We start from the raw sequence: 23574 nt of genomic DNA, 5'->3' as shown, positions 1-23574 counted from the left end.
AGAACAGTAAAACACGCACACACGAACACACAACAGATCGCAAAGCTCGCGTAGTGTAGTGCACTTTCTTCGTCCTTTGTTCTGGCGCTGAGTTCTGTTTGTTACGCTGCGCTTATTTAGCTTCAATGCTTTTATGACAGTAAAGCTTTTGAATTCTATTGTTTGCTCCCCACTATGCTATATAAATACGTGTGAGCACTTCTTCAAAGTGCCGACAATGCCTAAAAGGCGCCGATATGCGCTGAACTTCCAAGCAAAATAAATGTCAATAAATGCTTGTCGAACTTGTATGTATATATGCCGAAAAATTCAATCAATACGCATAGAAAACCTACAAAACCTCACTTCAGGTGTAGTACAGGCCGCTCAAATGAACGCTCCAAGTGACACACACAAGAGCGGTAGCTAACCAGTCGTCAACAAAGGCGCCACTACAGCGATCACAACGAGGTAAGGAGACGCCGGCACGGCGACCTCACGATGCCTCGTACGTCGCAAAACCGGGATCAAATCCTCGGTGGGGAAAGTTTTCGTTTATTCTAAAACAGGAACTTATTCTAAAACAGGAACTTGTTCTAAAACAGGAAATTTCGAACAGCGGTTGAAGCAGCATATCAACGATGTCAAAAAGAAAAAAGTCGCCTCAAACGCCTTGGCAGAGCATGCAGATGACTTGGGCCACAGGATTGATTGGGATAACGCCAAGATATTAGAAAAAGAAAGAAATTTGACGTCAAGACACCACTTGGAATCCCTCCTAATCCAAATGACAGATAGCACCCTCAACCAGAATGACGGAACCCTCCCCCTCATCTACACGCGCTGCTTACGTCATATCTTAAAGCCATATAAACCCTGTATCGCACGTCCTTGATTTCATCGTGAACAAGGCTCCCGTCAGGGGAGCCGAAACGTTTTTTCTTGTATTCATTCAGTGGTCGGTGTCCTTCTTTTTACCTTTCTTCATAATGCCTCCCGACCAGACGGGCTTCCGTCAAAACCTCGACTTCATTCTCTACACTGTAAGGAAATATTGCTGATAATAAACATGCTGATGATACGTGCATGTGACAAGTGCCACGGAATCTGAATGAAATACATTTAATGGCTATTACTGTGCAATTACAACAGAAACTTGCTTTCATTAATGGTGGCAACGGGTTCGCGGAACACGATAACGGCAGTGGCCAACGGCGACGCCACAAATGCAGCTATGTTGTCAAGGCTGGCTTCTCCTTTATAAGGGTATGTGTGGGGAGAAGCCCACTTCTGCAATTATTTTCGTTTCACAGGTTTGAATAACTGCGCAAAAAACGTCCCCATAGCAACTGTAAAAAGCAGTGCTTGTAGCGTGCGTCGCGTGCAGAGCGTTAACGATGATTTGCGTTAGTGCAAACGCGAGTTTAAATGTTTTCCAGAGGCATAAAGGAGAATCACGGGCGCAATGAAAATCACCCGAACTTTGCCAAAAGGTGAGTCAGAGGTCAGATTATTTTGGCACCGTTGGCGTTACCCGCGTTTGAATTTTTAGTCACGTTACTCGTTTATCCCTCTTCTCTCTCTTTTCACACTTGTTGAAGGTTACCGCGTGAATAAACTAACGTCAAGACTGCGTTCCTTGCGTTCTTGCGTGCGTCATGCTCTTCAGGTGTCATGCCCCACTAGACGCAGTTTATCACGGGGCTGTACCGACTAGCCTTTCACTCTTCAAAAGAGAAAGCCAAAGTCAGTCAGAGACCAGTAGACCATTGTAGAATGCATTCGAAGGGAGTGCTTCTGTGTGGAACGCCACCTTTCGAACGGTTGTCTCTTGTCTATTCTTTCATAAGTACTGAGGAACCGCAGTCTCTTTAATTTGCTACCATATCATTCGGTAAGCACTTTGCCCTTCGTACATTTCTTCAAAGCGCCTTTACGTGCATAGGCCTTCGTCGTCTTTGAATATCTCTATTACCATATGTCTACGGTCGTCTACGTTGATTATTCTATAAGTGACATAAGACTATAGTGCTGGGAAAGTGATCGATTAACTTTTCGACTATTCGATGAATGTTTTAATTTCGAGTAATCCTTTTTTTTTGTCTACTTTCCCGGGTTTCGCGTGGTTGCCTGACAGTTAGGCGCTATTGGGTCAGTCGCTGTCACGGCAGATATACTTGTGAATGTATATACAGAGCTTACACGTCCGCCCATTGAAAGTACCAGAGAACGAACTGCTATAAACTTAGTGTGCTGACCAAGCAGGCGCCACATCTGTCCCGCGGAAAAAGAAAAATAACTTCCTACATGAAACCTAAACCTACGATGTCGGCTCACAAGTATCTCTGAAGCGCACCGATCTACGGATACAATTGTGATTTATATTTGACAGATTCCTTGATAAAACTTTTTTATTACTTTTAGACATTCGGTATGTGCCACTGCGGGTGGGCTCATTCCTGGCCAGTCTTCTAGTATTGGTACGTCCCACTGTGACTGAAGAGCAGAACCCTTAAACATTGCTTAATACCATGCCGTAATTATTTCTTCTTCTTTCTTTTTTCGCAATCCCGTCATCGCCATTTTTCATGCGAAAGCATTTATGCCCCATTACGCGAAAATCCTGCGTTGTAGTCGGCTGCGTGACCAAATGGCGGTGCCAAAAAGGACCGACGGAAAAGAGTGAAACCACATCAAAAATTACTCGAATCGAGGTGAAATTTCTCAGCGAGGTTCCTGTAAACAAGGTGAATTAATGCCCTTGAAAATAATATTCGCTAAGTTTCGTTCTGGGTGGGAAACGGAACCCGGTCCTCCTTGGTGCGAGACGAGCGCTCTTCTCCGACGCGGCGGGGGCTCGACGGTTCTGGCTGATTAAAGGTGTGGCCCAGTGTGTGCGTCATCGTGCACGTCACGTCGCAGACATCTGGCTGTCTAAACGTGTGGCCTAGTGCGGGCATCGTATGTTCGGCACGTGACAGCGCAGCCAATGGGTTAATAGGTGGCGCCACGTCATGAGTGTATAAAGAAGCATTAATGCCCACTTGAATGCCGCTGAGCGGTCCTGCGAGTCATGAACTCCTCCCAGACAAGAGAGTGCGTTGAGACGCTTGGCGCGTTTCGATTTGGCCTTGCCGAGGCGCAGTTAAAACGCGGGCGAGAGCTTGCGCGAACAAGGAACGCGCAGAAAAAAAAAGAGCATTTCACCGAAGCGACTATAATGCCTTCGCATTCCCACACTTAAGCAGTATTAATTGTCTCTGCGTAATTTTTTCCTCGTCATCGAGCACTATGCCTTTGTACTTGTGATTCACGGCGTATAAGTCTCACACTGTACATCCGCCTGATTTGGAGTACGCTTTGTTTCACGGAGATTTGAACACGTTCATTGTATCTGCATACATATATGTTCGGGACCCGTTTTGCGATCGTCCTCACCTGAACACACACACACACACACACACACACACACACACACACACACACACACACACACACACACACACACACACACACACCTATATATATATATATATATATATATATATATATATATATATATATATATATATATATATATATATATATATATATATATATATATATATATATATATATATATATATATATATATATTTACTGCAGTGCGGAGCATTTCAGATAGCAGATGTAATTGGAGATCAATGCCAGAGATAGGTTCCCCCCACTAGTCTAAAAAGAAAATCTTTCTGTACGCGCTCTCGCGTACTTGCTACCTCAACGTACCGTAGTTAGAATACGGACGCAGGAGCCCTGAAAACTCAAGCTCAACTCGATTCGTGGCTAAAAAGAGGCAAAGAGGAGACAATATGAGTCGCTATTCTCTAGTACAACGAAAAGAATGAGTTCAGAATTCAATATGAGTGTGATTTTTATTTTATTATTAGAACGAGATCCATCATTGGGATGAACCTTCGTGGGTCTTAACATGGGCTCGATTTTCTCACTTAAACAAATGTGTGTTCTTGCAGTAACAGATTTAAACATCATGAACGGGTATTTTATAAATTATACATTTTCTTATATAAATTTAATTATCTAAGTATAATTTGCTTTAAAACTTCTATAAAATGTTCCAATTCTCGCTATTCTTGCAATTTTGCCATTCTTGAAATTTTATAACGAAATAAATACGCTGTGTAGTTGCATGCTTCTTTTTTATGGTTTGCGATAACCTTTTGAAGATTTGTCCGAAATAATTTTCAGGTTCATTGCCTTAACTATTAAAATGTCACCCCCCCCCCCCTCCCCGAAAAAAAAAACTGATTTTGAGGTTAGTCAGACTCAGTTGCTCAAAAACCAAAATTTGGCAAATTTTCAAAAGCATACTGTGGGCGACATAAATAAAACGTCCCGTTGGCCAATAGTACTAGTGGTCTTGATTTGCCCAAAAGCTTTGGTAGGGTGCAAGCGTTAATATTAATTAAGGTTGATTCCATTCTACACAGACAATTTACCGCTTCACATAAAAATGTCACTGATAAGTATAAACAATCGGGACTCCCCATAGTATGTCCTTATTTGAATACAGCTGGACTTGTGACTTACTTATGTGTTTATTTGTTATTTTAAAGACACCTTGCTAAGGGTTAGTGAGTAGGGGACGAGGAGCAGTGAGTCTGATGCACTCAATATTTCCACTAAAGCAAAGTGTCGGTGACGTAATGAATGCAGATGTTGGTTTTCTGGACGTTTTATAGACGGTTTATTCTTGCTTCAGCGTTTATGTACTTGGCACACCAGTATGTGATTTCTTAACTCACGTACGTAAATAAAAAAATTCGAGTAATCGGTTAACTATTAGGTTAAATGTTTCTTAATTATGGGGCGAAAATTCTGCATTCACAAAGCTGGGCTGATTACAAAGGGAATGAAAAGAAAAAAAAATGCCGAGACATATGGATGGACAACTACATGGAGGCAGCCCAGCTCAGTAACGAAAACCTCAGAATCCGACCGAGATACATATATCCATCTACGCATAACCGACTTGGCCTTAACGCGTCAAAATATTTCGCATGCAAAACGTCGAAGTTCCGTCATATTTATGTTCGTTCTTTAAAAATTGTGTCAGAAATAACATGTTCAAAGAATTCAAAAATAAGTAATACAATGCAAGAAAAGGCAAGCTATATGCTGCATTATTTCGCGAAAATATTTCACCTCTTAGTATACTTACTTCCAGTGGTTAATTTTGCGTTGCTGCCTGTCTGTCTTCGTTCTGTTGACGTCGCAGCGAAACTTCTGGTCATGCAAGTTGGGCTTACCGGGCTGCATGTAGTATTCCTATGCTTTAGTTTTGGAAACAGGGAATCGTCGATCAAGTTAAATGTGAAGCGCAGTCGGTGCTGTCTTGTCGGTGGTCGACTTACGTTCTCGACAACCAGTGCTAGTTAAATATTTGCGCCTAACATCGAATAAATATTGTCACCCTTTCAAAACTAATCAGCCCCGATATCAACGTTTGACCGAGCTAATATATGAACCCATTGTATGTGGGGTCGTATATTACATTTTACATTCGTGCTTGTCTGTCATGCTATGCTTAACTTATAACGAATCTTATATCAGTCAGGCTTAATTGCTCATTGCTCACTGCTTCCCAAACAACTTGTGTGCACCAGCCTGCATTCAACGTCGCCCGCGGTTGTCTACTATGTGTCTCACTTTTTAGTACTGTGATTGTCTACCTATGGAGGGTCTATTTTCGAGAGAGGCATATATAGCATCATAAATTATAGTTTTTTTCCTGGCAAACAGCTCAATCCCGTTTCAGTTTTGCCTTGTATTTCCTTTCAGTAAAGTTACGGATACGTAGTATGAAGAACACTATGATGCTTGTGGATCATAAGGATGTATTGCTGGGCTAGTTGGTATACTATTCCATTACTGATGCAAGTAGTGCGAAAAAAAAAGAGAAAAACTTAATACGACAGAAATGACTTGTGGAGTTTAATCTCTGAGGACCAGCGTCTTTCGCGTACACATAGAGAGGACCTGTTGTGCGGTGATTATACGTTTATAGTTTCTGAATAGCATCGTTACAGCTGAGAGTCGCACATATTTGAACGAAGGCATACAGCAGCACACACACAAATCACCTTACGTATAATGTACACGGCTTCGCCAGCTTCTCCCGAATGTCGCTCCATCCAACGGCATCCTATAGCACACTCCCTATGTGAACGACACGTGGCTCATATTCACTCGAGCGATCGACGAATCCTCTTCTCACTTCGTGGCGAAGGCTTCTATATAGCGTTCGCACCATAAAATTCTGCATCTAAGGCACACCATCACGCTTGCAGCTGTAGACATGTCGTGTGAACGTTCGCACGAGACGAGTAGGCTTCGACGGAAGTTCGCTACTTTGCCTCAGAACGGGCGTTCGAAAGCAAACGAGGAAACAAAACCGACGACGCTCCTCCCACGTCGTGTGGGATATGCCAATTGGCTGCCGGCGCGGACCAACGCTAAGCGTCCCCCGCCAAGAATCTTCCCTTTCCGTCGAGGGGCTAATTTTGAACACTGGGGAGTCAGGCGCGCCGCTCCGTTCGGCCCACGGGGCTTGTTGCCGGTTCTTGAGGCCTAGCGTCTTCCACTGGCTCTGCCGAGTTTGGTCGCACTGTTTTAGGTCGTTGCCTGCCCGAAGGGCGGAAGATCAGTGAACTGTTCCTGACAGCGTGTGAGCGAGAGAATGCGCGAACTGGGAGTCACTGTCACGGAGACGCGTTCCCGCTAGGATTTATTCCCTTCGTCGCCGCATATTCAGGTAGGACGCCGATGGTCATGTTTTGCGCTTCTCCGCAGTGTTCTATTCAAATTGACCGCAAAGTCTTGACTTCCGAAATATGCTGATTAGCTCACTAGATGTTAGGTCAGGAAACTATAGGTGTGGTCTTGTGTGTTTTGTAAAAAGCGGTATCGTGCTTCTAAAGACATGCAAATGGCTTACAGGATACAAGATGTCTTCCGCTATACCAATACATGTCTTGCTGTTGTGTTTGGAGCTTGGGGACCCGGAAAGGCTTTGCTCACGTGTTCGTAGGGCGCGCTGCAAATGACTGAAATGTCTCTCACCTTCAATGTCGTGGACCGTGCTCCGTGGGCAGTTCTTTTCGATATGCAATTGCGACGACGTCATGTTTCTATAGGGTTCGCGTGGACGTTTATCGTATGATGTTATCCAGTCTCGACGAGGCGCTCAAACTCATGACCGTTTCATGTTCTATCGCTATCTTCGAAGTTCTCTGGTGTAGTTTTCAAAGGTGCTGGTCCCTATTAATGGTGTACCGCTTCAATCCTTGAAACGCATGTGGCGACAAACGAAGAACCCCGAAACGTGAAAACGACAATGAACGCGCGGGCATGCAGTTAGGCCTAACGCTGGTTGTCTTGTAAGCGCCGCTACCCGATAACTCCGTGCATATAGCAGGCATGTAACTATGCGGAGATGAGTCGCCTCGCGAACGTGTCAAACTAAGAGCACGACCTAAGGATTAGCTTTGCCGGTAGCGCGATGTATGAGGTGCCAGCGACGGTTTTGATAGCGCCTGAAACAAGCACCGTCGTCATCACGCGCATGTTTGCGAGAGATGCTAATTTTGGGGCCGGCGGCCATCTTGAACACATTCTTGTTGGAACGGTCGGCGCTTGCCCGCAGCACGCGAACACTGCTGCGAGGCTGCATCTTATTTCGGTCCGAGCAGTGTTCTGTTATTCTGCTTGCATTCATGTCGGTAGTCTTGGGGGCATCGAACGTTCGCACGAAACATAAGCCGATTACTGTTCCCTCAGAGTGTTGCCAGCCACCCTCCAATCAGAGTTGTTTGTGTATGTACGCCTGCAGCTCATAAACATGCATCAGCTGAAGAAGGTGATTTTGGAAGTTCTCGTTATTTTACACTTTCATGCACCATTCTGCTGCTAATTTAGTGCATGCTGTCTGCATGCAAATGCATGCTTTAACATATGAAATAAACAGAAAGTTAGAGTCAATCATTACAGCAACAAATTTGGGAGGGACATCGAAGTGCCTTCGCATTTACCGTATCATCAAGCAGCAACGAAAGAATTAAAACGAGCCAGATTAAGTCGAAGGTTACAAACCAAAGACAGATAATTGGCTGCAGCCTGCCGGTTCTAGTATATGGGATCAAAACAAGAAGCCGAATTGACAAAGCTTTTCGTTCTTAAGTGCCATTTGGCATTGGCCAGCAGCCTTCCTTAAATATACGTCCGTGAAGACTATGGACCGTCTTTACCTTATTAAATCAAGCATTGGATACTCAATAGAGAGAACGTTCATCTTTCTTTGTTTCTTTTCTTTCTTCTTTGTTTTGTGGTGTCGCTGCGCCCGGCTTTTCTTATCCTGTATTTAAACGTACGCCTTGTCGATAAGCTTACAGCTTAAACAAGATGTAAATCGGTGAGTGAACGCAGCATGAATTACAGTGCAGTTGCAGTCTGTACAAGAGAGAAACGACAGCTATTAAGTGAAACATGCTCGTGGTTGAAATTTCTGAGAGCAATTAGGCGAGGGAAAAGTCAAAGCGTGAGGCGACACATATGGGCGCCTAATTTAGAACCATACTATATTTATTGCATTTATGTACTCGTGTATGCGCTGATACTCAGATTGTGTTTGCAAATGCTGAAAAGAAATGCGTGCAGGTGGCGCTAGGCTTCGTTTGCTTCCCAGAACTCTGCGGGAAGTACATGCTGACTGTTAGCAAACCGCGATATCTAGCACGCCAGCGCACAAGCCAGAGCCGATGGAGCACGTACACGCGGCAACTTGGTCACACATACAATTTATTACCCATGACATGTACATCTTGCGTTGTTAACTTTATGTTGAGCACCTTACATTTCACGATTATTGCAGGTAGATTATTTAGTGTACGTAGTGCGACACCAGACATTGAATCATCGTCAGTGCGACTACGCAGATTTTCTTTCTAATTGTCTTTTTCGTGCCTGTCCGATAGTATATTTCGACGGTGTTAACAGCGCCAGTATACTATGGGCACAATATAAAAGAGTGTTATGCACTGTGATATCCAGCATTGGAAAAGCGATAGAGCGCATGTCTTTCTTTCTTTCTTTCTTTCTTTCTTTCTTTCTTTCTTTCTTTCTTTCTTTCTTTCTTTCTTTCTTTAAGAAAAGATGTGGCCCGTTCGGCCGGTTCCTTCTTTCCTTAGAATGTGTGCACTGTGAACGCCATCGAGAAATGAACTTTTACCAACTCTCGCTAGCGTCAACACATGTTCGATTGTGTTGTCTGCTTTCGTGGACGAATGAAACGCGAACAGGAAACTACAAAGTAAGATGCCTGTTCGAAGCAGTAACATAACTCGTGTGCACGACCTCGGGCCGTTGTTTATTCTGTCTCCAAGGGTGGTCCCTAACACGTTCGCGTTTATTCTGTTCACAGTAGTACGTTGCCTCTGTTTATTTATAAGTCTGTACAGGTAGAGTGAATTGTTCATCATTTGATAGCTTATCCAATGTTTCGAGCAGTTGGAAGGATGGCGGAATAATTTCTAACAGTTATTTGCTGATTTATTTAGTTTGTTCGTTCGTGACATTCGAGCACTCCGTTGACCAATAGCCTGCACAAGAGCCTTGAATGTTTTATGTCGTACATGCAGGGTTGTAACGAAGGCCTGGTTCGTCGATGATGGGACCTCAACAAATTCCAGGTACGCGCTTACTATATATATATATATATATATATATATATATATATATATATATATAGTAGTATAGTATTTTTTCAGGTTTGCAAGTAAAACAAGTTTGAAGTGCACCTAACACTTTAGAACCGCAGAATCAGGAAAATATTGGCGATGCAAATACGGTATGATGCGAGGAAAAGGATTATTGAATTCTTCTCGGACATCGAAAGATGTCGGTCTTGCTGCGCGCCGACTTTATAATCCAGAAATAGCGTAAAAAAACGAAGGACTGGTAGAAACGCCACCTTGAATTTTCGGCACTATACCGACCATGACTCACTGATTAGGACAACGTCAGATGATGTCGGTAAAAAAGAATGACAACTGCGATGCACAACCTAGCGAGCGAGCTTTGAGAACTTCTTCAGCACAAAATCTGCCCAAAATGCAAAAGCGCGCCTTCAAATTTGCAACTTAACACTGACATTCATGGCACCTCTAAGTCAAGATTTAGACAGTTACATCTGGCATCCGTTTTCCCCGCTCTAGTAATCAGCCATTTTTCGCCAAAATAAACGAAAACAGAGTCTCGACAGAATACTTTAGAATTTTCAGCTGATCTAGCGTGTCATTTAGTTGTCCCTTTAAACTAGCATTGGCCGCGCACGCTTATTCTTATCGACTGACGCAATTGACAACTGTTTGTCGCTTCTTCAGGGCCAGACAGGTGCCCCTTGTTGGGCGTCCACATCTCCGGAAGGGACAGGTCTCCGACAGCAGCGCACGGGGGCTACACGTCCTCACGCCACGGGGCGCGGCCCTTGAACTTGGAGTCGTCGTCTTCTTCGCTGTGCGAGCAGCTACCTGCGAGGCCCGTAGAACCCGCTGGAACGGTGCAGGAGTTCGCCCGTCTGACGCCGAGTAACCTGGCTCGATACCAGATGTACTTGTCCAGGACAGAAGACAGTGCCTCGTCCGTCGAGGAGGTGGTGCGGACGAGGTCCGGCAGGACGCTACGCATGAGACCGACGAGGTGATTCCTCTGGGCATGTGTATATATACCGGACGTGTGAACAGAGCTGTTGTGCGGGGCTAAAGCGATCGGGTCTTGTTAGACGGCCGAAAGGGCGTGTTATGACGCGCCATCGGAGCTGGGAGTTTAAATATCTTGCCTCTAGACCTAACTAATTTTGGGGACGCATTTAACCATTAAGAAAATTTAAACAAGGCATATAGACTCACTAGAAGATCAAGATATACCTTGACGAATATAAAAATGTTTGCCTTGAAGAAAACTAATTTGAGTTGATAACAGATCACTGTTGCCGTAGTTGTTTTTTTTCCCATGGCTTTGCACTAATCTTCCAGCTTATTTCACTTTTGCAAATGCTAGCTATATTTTTATAGCTATATACTGTACATGACAGCGAAAATTGGGGCATGGCAGTTATCTGTGGTTGTTTGACAAGAGCTCCGGTACAGCTGTTTCAAACCTTGCAATGAAGATCAACGACTGGTAATTCCAAGCCACTTACGAAGATAGAAACGTGTAAACCTGACAACTCACGCTTCCAAGTACTTGCTGTTTACTCGTGTCTACTATGCCTTGGTCGTCGTATACTGCCATCTGCAGTGCTCTACGGAACACGAAGAACACGTTCCGCGTCTCTTAGTCTCGATTTCTTCTCTGTCCATCGTGTCCGTCTCAGAAAGCCACGTTGTTTCTCGTTTGCAGCTGTTGTTATGTGTATATAGGGTAACATCGATTGTACACTTCCGCCATCTCGCTTCGTGCTTTCATTTATTCGTCTCGTTCGCGCGTCGCGCACGCGAAGATGCACGCCTTCACAGGCTGGCGTAGCGAGAACAGGCACAGCGCACGAGGTATGTAGCGGACACTTGTATAAGGCGACCGCGACGCACGCTTGGTGGCCGCATCCACAGTCACCGATGTTGGGCGAGACAGGCGTCCGCACCGCACAAGCCAAGCGCTCCGCGGGAGGCGTGAAACCCGATACGTAACACGCGCTTAGAGCTCGGCGACGGAAGCGCGACGCGATCTCACGCGCCGGTCGGGGCTCTAGGCCCGTGCGTTGTATTCACCCATCATGGGCACGTGTACGCACGTGCACACGCTTGCAACGTATGCTCGTCGCTGCAGACTTCGTGGTGGTTATCTTGTTTCGCTGCCCCGCCCCGACCCCCCTCCTCCCCACCCTTTTTTTAGCGATATAATTCTTTCATGGGTTCGTGCGCGTCTACTATAGCACGCCATTCTGCAAACTGTAGGTTGTTACAAAGTTGCGCGAGCAGGGACTTCTCGTTAAATTTCCGAGAGTTGCAGGGCTTTCTTTCTATTCAGAACGCCGTCAACGTCCTGAAGCAGAGCAAGGACTCGGAGAGACGCCGTGCCGCGGGGGGGCTCCGAGTTAACTTTGACCAACTGCAGTTGGTTTTACCAAACCACTGCGCACGAGCGTTTTCGCGTTGAGCTTTCGTCGTGATTCGGCCACAATGCGTCGGGAATCGAAGCAGCGACCTCGTGCTTAATTAGCAGCAGAGCACCGTACCGCTGAGCCCTGGATCACGGAAGGGAGACTTTTTTTACTTGGAAATTCTGGCATAGCCAAATACTCCCTTCTTCAACTTTTCATTTTCATTTCAATAATAATAATAAAAAACATCATGAATAATATACAAGTATAGAGACCTAGCTTTGTACTCGATGCGAGAATACCTGACTGCAAAGCAAGGGGAGAGAGAGAAAGCTCTTTAATGAAGTGTAGAGAATTCCGCATAGCATGTATGCGGCCGCCTATACACTAATCTGCATAAGGAAGGCTGTGGGGAACAAAACGGCTCTGTAAGGAGGAGAGGGGGAAAATGACAATAAAATGTATGATTATGGTAAGTACAGGTGCAAAAAAAAAACTGGGTGACGCTTATATAAATATAATCTACGGCTTGTCAGTTATGTCACGCAGTGTTTTTAAGGAGTGAGAAAAATAAAGTGAGAGTTCGCGCTGCATTTGAAGGAGTATGTCGGCATACTTCCTAGCTCCGGTTCTTGGGGACCAGAGCCCGTTATGCTAAAATAAAAAAGTCCTATCGTATCTGTAAGCTGGGCATTCCTGCCAAGTGTGTGCTGTGGTTTCCATCTGGGGTTCTTTAACGTGCGCCCAATGCATGGTACACGGGCGTTTTCTTTCTTTCATTTCGCCCCCATCGACCGTGATTTGATCCCGCGACCTCGTGCTTAGCAGCGCTGCGCCGAAGCCACTAAGAAACCACGACAGGCAAAGTACAGTCGCCGAATGCTGTCAGCGCATGCGCTCTGTTGGTTAAAGCGCAAGTATACAGGGGCGCGTTTTCACTTCAAAAAAAAAAAAAAATGATTGAGCGCTTACACTGTTTCTATTAGCTTTCTTCTGTGATGTCTTTCTCTCTTTGCATTTGCGGAGTGATTGACTAACAGCAACAACCAAACATTACCTATTTTTTGTCATTAGCCTAAAACAAATTACGTGCTTTACTATTATGACCTACCTGTGTTATTGTTATGCCTTGTGCAACCTATTGCTTACATAATCCTAACTTCTGCTGCTGATATCTAAAATGAACCCTGCAGTTTTATTACAAGATTGTTTAAGCTTGACTTTGTTACCATGTGGTCTTTTTTTTAGTTGTTGTTTAGCATATTGTTGAGCTATGCTTACTAAATTAGAACAAGTTCTGGAGTGTTACGTGCCAATAGCTATGCTTAGTGTCGATCTATTTTTTGTGTGATCACATTTGTACAGATTTACATGTCATGTAAGTAGGTGTTAAAAAGGTTACACATATGCACATGCCCTTCCTGTTATGGTCCCCGATGGGATCGACTGTATCAATAAACAAATAATTGTACTTTGTAGCAATCACGAACCGAGCTAGCCCGTCGACACGTTCTCCCCGGGTGCACCACGAGTGCGCACGATGGCGAAGCGACGACTAAGCGATCGACGTCGCGCGCAGGTGTCGCCTGCAGGAGCGGCCCCGCAAGAAGCGCCACGTGCTGCAGAGCATGGCCCGGCCGCTGAAGAAGTGGCTCATCCGCCACCGCGAGAAGCCGTACCCGAGCAAGGCCGAGAAGCTGGCGCTGGCGCTCGGCTCGCACATGACGCTCGAACAGGTGTCCAACTGGTTCGCCAACGCGCGCCGGAGGCTCAAGAACACGGTGCGTGTGTACGCGTCGCTTGTTGGCCGCCATTCGTGTCGTGCGGAGGCTGGAGCGTTCAAAAGACGAAGCGCCAACAGCGACGGCACACTAGGAAGGAACAAAGACAGGACAAGGTTCTTTGTTCCTTCCTAGTGTGCCGTCACTGTTGGCACTTCATCTTTTGTAAGCTATGCACCAACTAGCCCCACGACGTGTTTTATTGCAGAAGCTGGAGCGGGGAGAGTCCGCTTGAGCAAAGGGAACAAAAGAACCGGATAGCCCGACAATGTATAGCTATAGGCCTCTGACCGGCAGAGCGAATGGTAAAATAAAAATAAACAAAATAAAGGGAAAAACATATTCCGAAACTATAGACGACGCGCACTGACGTCATCGTAGCCGCCATGCTGGTGCACTAGCACGGCGACAAGCTGGGTCCGTGTTGTCACGTGAAGGATATTGTTACGGGGATGCTGGGAGCATAGAAGATTATATTTACAATATATATACAAAATGAGTCTGAGTAGTTAAGATGGCTGACCACCAACAACCCGCAGCAGCCAGCGTCTCGTGATCTTCTTCTTCCTCTCTTCGTTCATCATTCCGTAACAATATCAATAGTACGAGAAGAGAGTGTTTCTTGTGTGGTACGTCACGCGATTACACGGGTATCTTCGAATGTAAGAGCTGAGATTGTACTCCACTATCTTGGCCCGAAATCGAGGTATATTTTCATGCCACGAGGACCGCTGTCTTGGATCTTCATTGACTATATTGACAGACAGGACACCAGAAACTCGTGAACATGCGCAGAGGCTCTATTACAGGTCGTTATTCCCACTGAAGGTCGGCTTCTTAGCAGGACAGCCGTGCCTGCGGTTTGTTCTTCGACACACAGCAGTTCGTTAATGCGTTACTCAAAGCGTTCGCCATTGAGCACGCGATGGTACAGGCAAGCAGTGATATTTTGAGCGATATACACAATAAGAGCACGCAGAAAGGCGCACGAGCTCCCAAATACAGGCAACAGTATAATATATACAATAATATAATAACTTTATTTCCATCAACTTGATGGAGTACAACGATGCCTTCACCGCAATGAGTAACTTTGTGCGGGAAAGCCACATCTAAGTTCTACAGCGAAGTTGTTAAGGGCTACTTTCCTCACTATCGTGTCCGCGTGTAGAAAAAAAAAAAAAAACTCCGAAGATAATGCAATACCGGGCCGACCCGCGGCGGAGGTGACGCAGGCCTGAAGCACTCCCCATACGTGGGCCGATGCCGAAGCTAGTACAATGCCGGGACGACCCGCGGGGGAGGTGCAGTTCGCCATAAGGGGCCCACATACACAGCTTCGATGATCAGCCTTCTTCACAGAGTGGAAGGGCACTGAGATTTTTAATGCTCGGTTATGTGTGCGTGCCTGGGTGCGTGCATGTGCGTACGTGCCTGTGTATGTTTTGAAACGGAAAGCGGGCATCCTCCTGTATACAGCGTGAAGCTACGATATAAACCTGAACAGATTTATTTAAAGGACATTTATGTAGGAAACTTGGTAGAATTTTTCATTTACAGCTAACTTCTTGAGGAACCCGCCGTGTGTGTACGTGTTTTTGTAGTGTAGTGCCTAACTGTAGTGCCTTCCGATTCACTCTCACTGAATAACAGGAGCCCTTTTGATATTGTAGAATGGTACATTGCTAATGCAGTTCCAATTAATTTTCTCTTCAGCTTCCCTTTAACTCCTCCTGTCTCTTTTTCTGTCTCCCTCGCCTGCGCATAGGTGTACGTTCCAGGTATGAACTGGGGTGACCGCATTCGCCAGTACAACAACTTCATCTCAGGCAACACCGAGCCGCTGAGCATCAGCTCTGACGACAGCATTTGGGACAGTGACTGCGAGCAGCGCGGAGCAGACGATGACGACAGGCTCGCCGAAGAAGAAGGAGACAGCAGACCGCTGCAAGGTATCGCAGACGTACGCGTTGCGTCTCCACGATAGCAGTGTTGTGCACTACGTTTGCTTCCTTATCGAGTTTTGGGAAAACTCCTTATTATTATTTTTTTTGAAGCGACGCGTGTATTGGCTCACAAGTTTCAATGGTGTTGTCGTGGTCACACACACACACACACACACACACACACACACACACACACACACACACACACACACACACACACACACACACACACACACACACACACACACACACACGCACGCACGCGCGCACACACACACACACACACACACACACACACACACACACACACACACACACACACACACACACACAAAGTTGCTCCCAGAACAGAGCAGCTGCTTTGTTCAGCTGCTGGTTTGATGAGTTAGCAGTTGCGCCGGTGCCGGAGCGTGAGGCTGCATGGGCGTGCGCACACACCACACGCGACCAATCAGAGCCGTTTCGCTTCCGCCGGGAAGGGAAAGGGCAGAAAAGTGTATGTGTGCTGCACCGGCAATTGTTTTTGTTCAATTCAGTCTCGGAAAACAGTTGGGGCGGCCACGCGTTGTGCGTTCTTCCGAGGAACCGCCAGCCTTCGACGAGCAGCGGCTAAAACTCGCCTGTGAAAGGACTCGCCGTCGGCGTGCGGATCCACCCGTTAGAGCTGCCCGAGCCCAGGCAATCCGACAGCAACGAAAAGATCTCGAGCTGAGGGAGCAGGAGGCCGAAGTAATCGGGCACCGTTACGTGTGGGTTACTTAACCTTAAAGAAGGTCAGGTGCACGCAGGACAAGCTTCGCTTACCCTCATTTTTCAGTAGGGGAAGGGTTGGTAATTTTGTTTCACAGGAAATAGGGTCATTAACTCTATATTTGAAGTCATTTTATATTAGATGTGCAGATGACAGATAATGCTGGCTCGTACGCCGGCACCTATTTAGCAGAAACTAAGGCTGCCAATCAACCGAGATCGCGCATGTCGGGATGCGATTGGCACAATAGAACGTGCGAGCACGGCGTTGCAATTGATTTCACAATAGTTTTTTCACCAGTTAACCATTACATCGGTTGTATTTCAGTTAACCTGTTCATCATTGGTTGCATCATATTTCATACACCACTTTAACCGATTACTTGTTTCAAAAGAACTAGTTCTTGGCATAACTGGTGCTTACTATACTAAACATGTTTACCGATAGCGAGACGAATGCATAGTCATGCGCAATACCTCAGGATACTCAGGGCACTCAGGACACGCACACACACAATGTAGAATGGCTGGAACGTAGAAATGACATGGCACGCCAATGTTACCGCAATCAAAGGCTATCGGCAAAACACCTCGTCGCTTGTTTACTGGACTCGCATAGATAGGGAATTCGGGATGGAGTTCAAGCACGGACGTGCGAAACAGCGACACAAGACGCGCGAATGAACGTGTCGCGTACACTCTGAGCCAAACGTCGCCTGACGCAGGTGCAGCGCGGGAGAGCCACGCGCGCGCCGAGCTGTTCGAGCACAGCTACTCGGCCACCGCGTTGCAAAAGGGCCAGGCACCACCGGGTGCTCGCGGGGCCACGGCGGCGGCGACCACACCGCGGCCGAAGCGGCCTCGCTGCGCCGACGGAGAACCGGGTCCCGGTGGCAAGCGACCACGGCCCTCGTGCGACTCGGACAGCCCGTCGGAGAACGATTCGGACGACGAGTCTACCACGGTTGGCGCTGCGGACGAGCCATCGCAATCAACACCACCTCCTACTCTTCAGCGCCGTGAGTGTGCTCCTTTCTTTCTTTCTTTCTTTCTTTCTTTCTTTCTTTCTTTCTTTCTTTCTTTCGCAGTTTTTTTTTTTTATTCGGGGGATTTTTGCCGCAGGGCATGCGGTAGTAATGTGCATGTAGTGTATGTGTATGTAGTAATGTGTAAAGAAATGAACAAAAGGGTCATCAAATAAAGAGAGAGAGAGAGAGAGAAGGGAAGACGGAAAGGCAGGGAGGTTAACCAGACTGAGTCCAGTTTGCTACCCTACACGTGGGGAGGGGAATGGGGAGTGAAAGAGGAAGAGAGAGAACTTAAGTGTAGGATGTCTATAGCCGGGCACTCAAGTCTGTTGCCTTCAGGTAGCGAAAAAGCGCTCGAACGGCTTTCTGGGCCAATGAACTGTGAGGCCAGGTTCCCAAGATCTTCGCTTCCGTAAATGGCCTGTCATCTCAAATAAAGACATGCAGCCCTACGCGATGCAGGTACTGCGGCAGTGGGTTTAGTTTGGAACATTTGGCACTCTGGAACATTTGATTTAGTTTGGCCTCCTTGAGCATGTTGTGTCTAATATCCTGATCACCAGGAGACAATCCCAAAGAGCGGTGGACGTTCGCTGTAGACACAGAAGCAGGAAGCGGGTTTGTCGCTTGCAGATCCCCAGACCCACGTGCCAGCAAGCGTCAGGGGCACCCGAGCCCGAAACCTTTGAAGACAAACTTACGCCACCCGGGAGATGTTGCGGGCTTATTAATTGCATTTCTCTATATAGAACACTGTTGTCTCTTCTCTAGCCACCCGCCGTGGTTGCTCAGTGGTTATGGTGTTGGACTGCTGAGCACGAGGTCGCGGGATCGAATCCCGGCCACGGCGGCCGCATTTCGGTGGGGGCGAAATGCGAAAACACCCGTGTACTTAGATTTAGGTGCACGTTAAAGAACCCCAGGTGGTCGAAATTTCCGGAGCCCTCCACTACGGCGTGCCTCATAATCAGAAAGTGGTTTTGGCACGTAAAACCCAATAATTTTTTTTTCTTCTCTAGCAGGAAAGCATGTTAGCCACAGCAGTGGGTAAGTTGGTTAGATGGCCACAAGAATTCAGAAGTGCCAATTGAAATTTTCGCACTCATTCTGCGGATTGAACATTCGTGTCACGTCATATGTCATGCTTCTCCATTGGCACGCGGTTGTCAAGACGAGGACAGTGCAAATAACAGCAACATCGCGAACCGGGCAAATTGACATCTGAATTGGATGACGTGTGGGTAGCTGCAAACCATGGTTGCAAATCAAATTACTTCGTTGCCATCGTTTCTCGTGATAGCCTTGCTTAAATCTCACCCAGGAAGGCCCGACACAACACTGTACGTGTTAATCTGTGCAAAGTTCTTAGATGCCTATAGTTTATTTATTAGTTTATTCTTGTTTATATTGTATAGAAATTTTCCTGACATCCCCTAACATTGGGACGGGGTATTAAATAGTGATAATGAGTGGGAAAACGTCGTAAGTGAGCAACAGCGATGTGCTTTAGGTACTGCGGTGCGCTAAGTATTTGCCTTTTATTTATTTGTTTTTAAGTAAACTTTTTATCATCTCTCTCTCTCTCTCTCTGGTCTTCTTTGTTCTTTGTGGTGGCCAGGCCCGGTCGCTGGCTCGCCTCAAGCGCCACCACCGGTGCCGCCATCTGGCGTCAAGCGGCGCCTGTTCGACTCGGAAGAAGACTCGACGCAGATGTCGCCGGCTATCAAGAAGTACAAGACGAGCATGCTGCTGCGCTACATCGGCGCCAACCTGCGAGACCTCCCGGAACGCGAGGCACCGTTCGGCGTCCAGGCGGCGAGCAAGCAGTCACGGCAGACCGCCAAGCGACCGCGCGAGGAACAGCAACAGACCGCCCGTGCTAACGAACCCAAGAGGGTTGTGCGCGAAGGTACACACTCTTCATGGATGGATGGATGGAGTAACTTTATAGAAAGGTCCTGCGAGCTACGGGGCGCAAGGTCCCATAGAGCGGGCTACTACCACGTTGGGACCGGGAGTTGTAACTCCCTGGACGCATCATGGGCTCGCTGGACAGCCCAGAGCTGCTCCGCCAGGTCCGTGCTGCGTAATGCCTCTTGTAGCCTGGCGGAGTCTTGATCTTTGTTTGCGTGGGTCCGCACACTTCATAGTACCAGCAGAATATCGATAAAAGTGAAGTATTGAGGAAAGTAAAGGCTAAGTATGGTCGCGCCTAGTTGGCTACCCTACACGTGGGGAAGGTGAAAGGTGTATAAAGAAGATAGGAGAGAGAGGGAGAGGCACAGAAAGGATTTATAAAAAGGCAAGGAGGACAAACAGGGGTAGTTCAGGTTAGCTACTCTGCTCGGGGAAGAAGGGGGATGGATAACGGGATAGAAAGAGAGTAGCAACAACATGATTTGGGCGCATTGTTTCATCTCTAATGTAGCTGTAGAAGCAGAGAGAAGTGGCGAGGACAAGATGATTTGTTCTTCTTGTCCTCGTCCCTTCGCGCTGCTTCAGGCTACATTTGGGAAAGATAACGACGTAGACCGCGCACGCAATTCAGTGGTAGCAACGGTAGCAGGCAGCGTTCTCAATGTCTATTATGTAGGCCCGAGACCACAGGAACTTCTGCAACACAGGTATAGCCTTCTGCGCGGAGTTCCTTTGGGAGCACCGGCCTAGAACTGTGTGTTGGACGATTGTCCAGTTTATCGCATTGAGCACATCACTTCTCTCTCGGCACTGTGTATAAAATAAAAAGGGAAAGAATCAGTGTGCACAGATCCGCAAATGAACGTTCACTCACGTGCAGTCATAAGCACTCGTATGTGCCCGCCGTAGTGATGTAGTGGCTTTGGCGTTGCGCTGCTGCCCGAACGTGTGGGATGGAATCCTGGCGGCTATGGCCTCATTTCGATGCGGGGCAAAATGCAAACTCGCTCGTTTAACGTGCATTGCGTGCACGTCAAAGAACCCCGAGTGGTCCAAATGAATCCGAAGGCCTTAACGTCATGTCGTAGTTTTGGCACGTGACACCCCAGAATTTAATTAATTTAATTTTAAGCACTCGTATAGTCCAGTTGCCTTTAACTCTTGGTGGCCTTGTGCATATATACTAAGGTTCTTCAGTCAAGGTGCCAGGATCTTCCGAGAGCGGCCTGTCGTCTAGGCGGTTGGTGCTTAGTTTAAGCGGCTGATGCTCTGCAGTTTTGTCACACCCACAATAATGGCATGTGCCGCTGTTGGTCATTTCAGCTGGGAATGAGCGAGCGTCCCTAAATACGGCTCCCAACCACACGCGGCGCCCAACCACAAACACACTCAAGTTGTTTCGCGTGGTGGAAAGATAGAATAAACGAGAAAATGAAGGGAAAGAAACACACACACACACACACACACACACACACACACACACACACACACACACACACACACACACACACACACACACACACACACACACACACACACACACACACACACACACACACACACATGCACTTTTTTCCACTTTGACACTCCTAATGTTCACGCATCTAAAGAAAAGGAAAGATATTAGCAGTATGCATATGCTGGTGCATGCAGGTGCCGTAAAATCGTGTGCATATATATTGTGCATAGAATGGCATCTGCTCAAGCCTGATTAACAAGAAGAACGCCTATTGGAGTTTGTCGTAAAGGTTCAGCCTGAAGGTAAATGATTGCCGAAGGATTGAACAATGTTTGCCGTAAGGTCACGTGCAAGTCATGTAACGCATTGATCAGATAGCAGGCGGACTGTTGGTGTTGCAGAATGGGTTTCAAGGAAAGGAATGCACAATCAGTGGCGATAAATGATCCTGAATATACTAAAAAAATTGGAGACTTAGAAAAGAGTTGGTTGACGCAGGACAGGGACAAATGCGAATCACAGACTGGCTCTTACTGCGGTTGATGACAGTGGTGATAGCTCCGTTATGCCTTGTTTCTGTCTTTTTTTATTATTATTTTTATCACCAACTCTCGTTTACTGTTTGCACAGGTCAAAGACCAGCAGCGAAGAAAAGGAAGTGCATCGCTGAACCGTCCAGGTAAAACTATGTTCTCAGTTTGATATTTCTGCAATCATTTCTTGAAATAAGGACGCATAATGTTTTCCTCACTAAGACTTGGTTGGCGCCTCCCCTCAACCCCTTCCCCGGTTCGCAGTGCTGCCAATTTGCGGTGGACGGAAATCGAAGCGGCCGAAGCGCTGACGCACCTCTCACAGTCCTCGGCGCTGTGCTGGTCACAGCAGCCGCAGCAGCAGCGCGTGTCGTAGCCAGCCGTCTCCGCCGTGCGGTTCTGCGGGCGCTGATAATACGCCGAGCCGCGACTTCTGTCTGTGATATCGACGCCATCGTTCGCCGCGCTACACCCATCGCTTTCTTGTGTGTGTCTGCATGTGTGTCCGTGACCAACACCACCTAGATAGCACAAGGCCTGTGCACTCCTATCCATGACGTCATACTACCTGGCCCGACTGCCATAGAATCTAATGGGGATGCTCCCGAGTAAGCAACAGTGACTTCGACGTCACCGCTTTCATCACGCCAGCCTTGGCAATGGAAATTTCGGGCCAAGTAGCATGACGTCATGGAGCGTAGTGAACAGGCCTTGTGCTATCTAGGTGGTGTTGCCGTGACGCACCGTTGTTTAGCAGAGGTGCATAGAGCTTAAAGGTCACTATTTGCGAAGTTCTCGTGTGTGTTAGAACTCAGGCACAAGGTTAAATTCGTATAATTCAATGTGACGGGGTCGTTGTGGGTGGGAGAATAAGCAGGATTACTCGCGGATAGCTTATCCACAAGAAAGGGTGAGTGATCGGTCTGAGGAACCTTCATCCAGCCGGATAATAGGGAGCTTTAGAAATGGGGCACCCAAAGCTAGCGGCTGGCGCACAAGAGAACGCAGAGTACAGAATTCGAGATGTATACAAATGGGCGTGTGTTTTGGGCTATAGGCAAATCCGCTTGGGAGAGCTGTTTCTAAATCTCCCTAACGTGCACTGTATATATCCCTATTGAAAAAAAAAGGAAACCGTGTTCCCCATAACTCCTATATCCAATATCATCATATGACGTATGGGAAAAACAAGTTTTTATATGGAAACCCGTAGGTTTCATATCGGATTATTGGACATGGTAGTTATGTGGCATATGGATTTTTTAAACAGGGTATGCGAATGGAAAGAAAGAAGAATGATCAGTGACGTGGAGAACAGTGGAAAAAGGAGAAGCGTAGACTATTCATGGCATGACGAGATGTATCACCGCAGAGATTTGTGGTGTGGAAAAGGAACGTACGTCGTTTGGTACACCAGTTTGGTACACTATCGAGTCTCTTATGGCTCGATAGGCTCGATGAAGTTAAAAAAAAAAAGACAGAAACAGTGGCGTTCTGTATATGCTGGAGCAATAAGTACGTTCTGCCGTATGTCGTGCCCGAATGCGCAGCGTGACACGTTTATCAGGGACGTTCCTGTACGTCTTTGAAGCTAGTCAGTTCTACGGAAAATGATATATATATATATATATATATATATATATATATATATATATATATATATATATATATATATATATATATACCGGAACAGGTCTCAGTGACCGAGAACGAGCGAATACAAGAGCTTCACTGCTTCTGTTTTGACTTGCCTATAGGTCGTCGTCGTCGTCGTTTATAGAGTGTCAAGTGTCAAACTAGCCTCATGAAAGAGAGAGTGCGTGTGAGAGAAGAGAGAAAGGGAGAGATTCGTTAATGGTTGCTTGAAATACTGACTGTGCTTGACTATTCACTTCACCTCATTTCCTTAAAGACCCCGTATAGCGGTATTACACAGGGGGTGGGCACACAATATACACGAAAAGGTATTATCACAGCTTTCAAATCGAAAAAGAACTTGTTACATCTTGAACAGATTGTGATGAGCA

The 23574-nt window shown here is 46.6% G+C and overlaps 1 protein-coding gene across 5 annotated transcripts; it reads left to right on the top strand.

Annotated features, from left to right (window-relative positions):
- Nucleotides 1–6565: 6565 nt before the first annotated feature.
- Nucleotides 6566–23149, top strand: LOC135901654 (iroquois-class homeodomain protein IRX-6). 5 transcript variants are annotated; one of them, XM_065432499.1, is made up of 9 exons: nucleotides 6566–6790; nucleotides 9672–9722; nucleotides 10416–10731; nucleotides 13713–13914; nucleotides 15683–15866; nucleotides 17336–17629; nucleotides 19257–19547; nucleotides 21645–21693; nucleotides 21812–23149. In XM_065432499.1, exons 2-9 carry the CDS (start codon nucleotides 9698–9700, stop codon nucleotides 21921–21923), a joined length of 1473 nt encoding a protein of 490 aa, XP_065288571.1. In that variant the 5' UTR covers nucleotides 6566–6790; nucleotides 9672–9697; the 3' UTR covers nucleotides 21924–23149. The 5 variants fall into 5 exon arrangements, with proteins under 5 accessions (XP_065288571.1, XP_065287867.1, XP_070391654.1 ...); XM_065431795.1 differs by having other exon boundaries at nucleotides 21770–23149; XM_070535553.1 differs by lacking the exon at nucleotides 6566–6790 and adding an exon at nucleotides 7720–7894 and having other exon boundaries at nucleotides 21770–23149.
- The last annotated feature ends 425 nt before the right edge of the window (nucleotides 23150–23574 follow it).

This window comes from Dermacentor albipictus, chromosome 1 (genome assembly GCF_038994185.2).
Source record: "Dermacentor albipictus isolate Rhodes 1998 colony chromosome 1, USDA_Dalb.pri_finalv2, whole genome shotgun sequence".
In the NCBI taxonomy this organism is placed as follows: Eukaryota; Metazoa; Arthropoda; class Arachnida; order Ixodida; family Ixodidae; genus Dermacentor; species Dermacentor albipictus.
This window is presented reverse-complemented; position numbering and strand designations above follow the sequence as displayed.